Consider the following 6,131-nt stretch of genomic DNA (forward strand, 5'->3'; position numbering starts at 1 on the left):
AGCACTTTCCACACTCATAGCTGTCACTTAAATTCTAGTTTAGGCAGATAGCAGGAAACTTGACCGTGCATCATTCGACATCTTCCCGTTCCACCTGCCTGGAAAGCGCGTGTTTGAAACCTATCCAATCTGGAAGTGTTTCATGTCATTTTTCTCTCGCGTCAGGAAATCTACGGAGTATTATACATTCAGGCATACGATCGACGTCTAGATTGCAATACTATTTCTATTATTGTACTGATTTTTTTTTTTCTTTTCAACTCTCTTCTATTAAAGGGAAGAGGTTACAATTTTGAAGATCTAAGGGTAGAGTTCTACAGATTCATTTCCTATCAGAGCTTCTGCCTACAGCCTTGGCAATAATTATGAACCACTTGTACCTCGTCTTAGTTTTAGTATGAAGCGAACAAACACATATCTATTCTCATTCGATCGATATTTTACACAATCTGTGACCAAAAAACAACAATAAATATCAAGAGTTCATTTAACATGGACGGATATTATGAGGAAGACGCTTATTATTCCTTTATCCATCAGGACAGCTCACCCTGCAAAAAGTGCTAAAATAACTCGAAATAAAACTACAGTAAATCTGTTTCCTCATATTCGCCTGACTTTTAAAAGTTACTACGTACTCAAGCGGTGTGTCTCAGCATTTTCAATGTACTCTTTTCTTTTGGTTCAAAGAAAAAAAATAAGACGCCGTTCGAGCTTTCGATATACCGACGGAAGGAGGGCCAAATACGATTTCTCTAAAAATTCGAATGTTATTGATAGTTGACTTGGAAAATGTAGAAACCTCGAGAACAACTAGGAAAATTATTTGCTTTCGCAATCGCTGCGAGTATGAATTGGGTGAAGGCTCTCACAAGCTCACCATAACTTTATTGGACATGTTCGAGGGATGAAATTTATTCCGAAAGGAGAAACCATTAGCGACAACTGGTATTGCCTGTGTGTTATAACGATCGCCTTTTGAATCGTATTTTTCATGTTCTCGTTTCCCTTAGTGAATTTCATTGCCTTTTCGTTTAATCTGCGACCTCAAATACTCGTTCTCGTTATTATTCTTATGACGGGAGTAATTTTGAAGCAATGAATCTCTCATCCCCATCAAGCATCTATGCGGTTATCTTCTACAGCCTCCAGATCATATTCGGTATTCCCGGCAATGTATTGATCGTACTGGTGTACATACGGAAGAAACGAAAAGTCAGTACGGATATCCTGATCATTGCCCAGGGCATCATAGACCTCGTGGCATCCCTGCTCGCATCCGTCAACATCCTAAAATCCATCTCCGATCGCTTCACCATCAAAGCCATCTGCCGCATCACTCTCTTCGGCAACAACTCGCTCGCCTTCTCGTCTTTGTTCCTAACCGCCGCGATTGCGCTTGACCGCTTCTTTTTCGTATGTCGCCCGTATGGAAAGAGAACGTCGAACAATCGAGCGTTGTGTCTGGCGGTAGCCTGCTGGGTTTTAGGAAGCTCTCTCACCTGTACAAAACTCATCTATGTTGAAGCGGTTCCATCAATCAGTGGACAAAAGACCTGTCTTGTCATAGATACACTCCAGATCTTTGACAAGCTTGAAGCGTGGTTAAAGACTTCTGGATTCGTACTTGCGTTGGTCGTGAGTAGCGTTATGTATGGAAAAATATACCATACCATTAGACACCAGGCAAAGATCCATGCTCAGCTGGTAGGAGGTGTATCGAAGAAGGTTACTACGCCCAAAATAGCTTTCAGAACACAGGAAGAACTGATACAAACAGAGACAGATGCGTGTCATAGCACTCTCGAGCAATCAATGGTAGCATCGGGCGAACCGTCCGATAAGCAAGAAGCCATTACAATGGAAAGGTGTCCACAGTCCTCAAAGACATCGTTTTTGCAGGTGAATGGAAGAGCTAAAGAACGGGATCCGATGACACCCAATTCGCTTTCAAGCGCGTTTGACGGTCAAGCTACATCGCAGGTTACCTTCACAAATTCACACTCAAATTCTATTCCCGTCAACTCCCGGCAGAACTCACATCTGAAGTTGTCTGACCGCGGTGAGAACAGAACGACGAAAATGCTCATGGCGGTAACTGCTATACTTTTGGCATCGTGGCTACCACCGATTGTCTTCTTCCATCTCAGAGACAGCACACTGGATATCATAGAACGCTCCGTCACTGCTGGAACCCTCGTTTTCATCGGTATGGGACTTCCAGGAATCAATCATATTATCAATTATTTTGTTTATACTTTCATGAATAAGCGCTTTCGTGTCGATTGCAAGTGCTTGCTCAAAACAATCACTCATAGGTTCTACTAATATTTAAACCGAATAATTTTAAGAAGAAACATAATAATGTTTGGAGGACAATAAAGAGACTTTCAGAAAGATAGGCAATTAAATACATGCAAATGTTCAACATGTTTAAGTCACATCATTGATAAAGACTGCAGTGGACACCTAGATTGGGCTATATTTTCAAATGTGTTCAATACTACCGGTACACATGAACCTCATACCACGCCTGTAATCTTGCACAACTAATGTTTTGTTGTATAATTATTTTAAACGGTAATAAACTCCCTTAATTTTGTATATTCAATAAGCATCGTACATAAAAAAAAAATATGTAATTGAGCTCTGCACTTACAAAATGTATATTGGTCATAAATGTCGGTACGACGATATTAGAGGCAGAGATATCGTCAAAGAGAATGTGTTCTTCACGTGACACTTTTCTAAATACATGTTGAAAGATTGGTATCATACAATTCAATATAGATTAAAGAATGATTTAGAACTTGTCAATATTTACTGCTATGAACGATTATATGTGTGCACGTATAAAATACAGCCGGTTACAGATCCTTCCCTCCAGTGTTTGTGGAAATCTCCAGTCATAAATCAGTTCAGTCTGAAATCAGTTCGGTATGAAGAAATAGTCAAATTTGTAAATAAATAAATAACAGTGCCCAAAAGAAATACTCAATGTTGGTTGGACAAATAATTACTCTCATGAAGCATTTTTACCCAATTTTCTTTAGAGTTTAGAATGGGCTTATGACCTCAATGACTCATTCATGTGAATCAATATCATATTATTTTTTTAAAGTCATGTCTGTCTTATTCTACTTTCGATTTCGCCAACGATTTCTGGCATTCGCTTTATTAAATTCCTTATATTCATATCAATATAATATTGATAAGAAATGGAGGACGCCCCTTTAAACAATATAGTTCTGTAGATTACTTAAGATTCCAAAATGAAATCTGTCAAACCAAAGGTGACCTGTCCTAAAACGTTAACACCAAGTAGTATAACGTGAGTAAAATCACTTAAATCATGACCATTCAATGTATTATCTGAAGGTTTCCATGGCGAAAAAAAATAGTGTAGTAGGTTTCACGGTACACCATATATCTTTCTTTGGCAAGTGTTGGTCCTGAAAAGTGTGGGTGGTCCTTTTCAGGACCAGCACTTGCCCAAGAAAGATACATGGTGTACCTTGAAACCTACTACACTATGACCATTTAATGTTCATATTGTTAGCTCTTGAGCTGGGCAATGCAAATAAAACAGGAAATTGAGAATGTGTTACGAGGGAAACCGGAATGGACATTTTTACGTTAGAAATATTTGGGTGTTAAATGTAAAAAAAAGGAATGGGATGAAAAAAATAAAGGGAAATACACGCCCGACAATCCTCATGATCATTATGAATGCGATAATACATAAAATTTATTTTCTATAGATCCAGCTTTGACAACATCTCACTTAAAAGTCCAGATTGAGATAGAATAATCCATTTTAATAATTATTGATGTTGTAATAAACTAAACAGAATTATCAACGTTGCGCTAAGAATACGTAGAGGCTTCGCAATAATAGGCAAACATTTAGAGAATAATTTAAAAATTAACATGGTTACGATAAGCTATACATGTATGCGTTGTTACAACCGATAATCCCGACCTTTCGTTCGAGAACGCGAACGCTTATTTGCGACGGTAGTTGATTTTGGAAGAGACTTTTGGGCCCGTCGTCATGGTCGTAAAACTCTGTCCTGCAATGCAAATTGTGTGACATGGGATTTTTTTTTCGTTTCGCATCTGGAACGGAAACATTCATTCTGCATTTCGTGTGCAAAATTCTGGTTGCTACTATGGTTACAGCGATATATCCGACTTAGGACGACTTTCCAAAGCTAGATTTGGTTCCTCCCAGAGCTCGAGAGGCCGCCCGGGGGGCCCACTTCCTTTGAAGAGTGGATACCAGGCGCGACCAAGCGTAAAAAGGGAAAGAGTGGGCAAGTACGTTACGTATAGGCCTATGTAACGTTATAAGGGTGTCAAAACGATGTTTAAAATACTGAAATGGAGGATATGTTTTCAATACTTGTAGGGTTTCACAAGCTAAATACTTGTTAAGAGATGCATTTTCATAATCTGGAAAAGCCTTGCTTCCCTTGTTTAGGGTGCTTTTCGGAACCGCATGGTCGTGCCTGGTATCCACTCATCAATTGAAGTGGTCCCCCCGGGAATTCGAATCTAATCCCCCATTTCTGGGGAAAGTAAAACATAATGCCCATTACATTGTGTGCTAGAGGCATATCGTTTGTGTAGGAGTAAACAAAAGAAAAAAAACCGCATATTCGGCTGGTACGTGTTCAAACGTATACATGCTGTGTACATAATCAACGCATGCGAAATGGTTCCGGCTGGAGAGGTGATTTGACCCATGGAATCAATTGCCAGAGATCCATCAATAATCCATATTAAATGCAATATCGATTCGATGGACTGTAATGATCTATATCTAAGCCTTAATTCAGTAACTTTTTCCTCACTCAATATGTACTCGATTTGTTTGAAAAACCACTTTCTTATCCACGACAGGTCCTGCATTTCGAATATCTCCAGCCATCAGTCGTAAAGTACATGCATGTATGGTGCGGGTGTTGCGGGAAAGAATTTTGCACACGAAAAGCAGATCTGAAGGGCCTGTAGCCCCCTGTAACACAAAGCTTAGCATTGACTGTAGAGCAGTTTTCTACATTTGATTCTATTGACTATAATGTACAATCAATCTTAAAAATCAAGTGTATGATTAAGCGTTAACTTTTGTGTTAGGGGACCCTAATATTAGCGTCCGTGAGGATTGCGAAAGGTGGCAAATGTCGCAGCGACGCATAATGTCGAAATTGCGACATTATGCGTTGGATGATTTTGGCATAATGTCACAGTCAACGCATAATGTCGTAGCTTAAATTACTGACGCATAACGTCGCAAGTCTTAACGCATAATGTCTCATCGGTATTTTATCCAGGAATCGAGTTGCAGATAAGATATATGCATAAATGGATATATGATATATGTTTTCACTCAGTAATTGTTTAAAGCTCTGTCATCTGAACGTTTTAGTAAGTGTGTTTGGTGGGACAGGCGCAAATGCAGGGGGGGGGGCATTATTGAATTCATTATGATGAAAAGTGGTCACTTTTTAAAGAATTAATATTTTATCGTTGTTCATGACAGTTTAGAAAGAAATTATATTTCGTATTGTAACTCGTAATGTACTGCATGAACAATAATTTTATAAGCGATATGTCCTATACCAATTTTCCCGGGGGAGAGGGGAGCACGTGAAAAATTAAGAACACGTTGGTACGTAGCGGGAGAGGGCAGAATTAATGCTCATCCCCGGAAAAAAAGTGAAAACCTTTCTTTCTTACTGAAGAATTCCACAAAATGTTATAAAATGTGCACGAAATCATTAAATATCACTTAAGATTCGTTTTTCACATCCCCTCCTCACAGAAAAAAATATGCGTATGTATTTCCTTAAAAAAAATAATAACCGAACATTACAATATTTTACATGCATAGACAACCTTTTTTTTTCTCTTCTCAATAATGAGAGCCCCCGAGCAATGGCGGCACCATGAATTAAAACTGATGGATGGCAAAGGAAAAGGGATAGAGGGGGAATAACATTTATTTTGCATGTTTCACAAAATGGAGTGTGAAGCGCGAGCTTAGTGACTAGGGCGCTGGATCCAACTTGTGGGTCCCCGCTGGAGTCCAGGGGCAGAGCACACATACATACGTGTTTTTAATACAG

General features: G+C 39.1%; 1 protein-coding gene across 1 annotated transcript; it reads left to right on the forward strand.

The window, feature by feature from the left end:
- The first annotated feature begins 1,098 nt into the window (after nucleotides 1–1,098).
- Nucleotides 1,099–2,328, forward strand: LOC129275982 (cholecystokinin receptor type A-like). The gene has a single exon (XM_054912431.2). The coding sequence runs from the start codon at nucleotides 1,099–1,101 to the stop codon at nucleotides 2,326–2,328; it is 1,230 nt and encodes a 409-aa protein (XP_054768406.1).
- Nucleotides 2,329–6,131: the final 3,803 nt, after the last annotated feature.

This window comes from Lytechinus pictus, chromosome 14, assembly GCF_037042905.1.
Source record: "Lytechinus pictus isolate F3 Inbred chromosome 14, Lp3.0, whole genome shotgun sequence".
NCBI classification, from domain to species: Eukaryota; Metazoa; Echinodermata; class Echinoidea; order Temnopleuroida; family Toxopneustidae; genus Lytechinus; species Lytechinus pictus.

What these genes read in the sequence shown, in the direction of transcription:
- LOC129275982 (XM_054912431.2), top strand. Translation starts at nt 1,099, where the DNA reads ATGAATCTCTCATCCCCATCAAGCATCTATGCGGTTATCTTCTACAGC.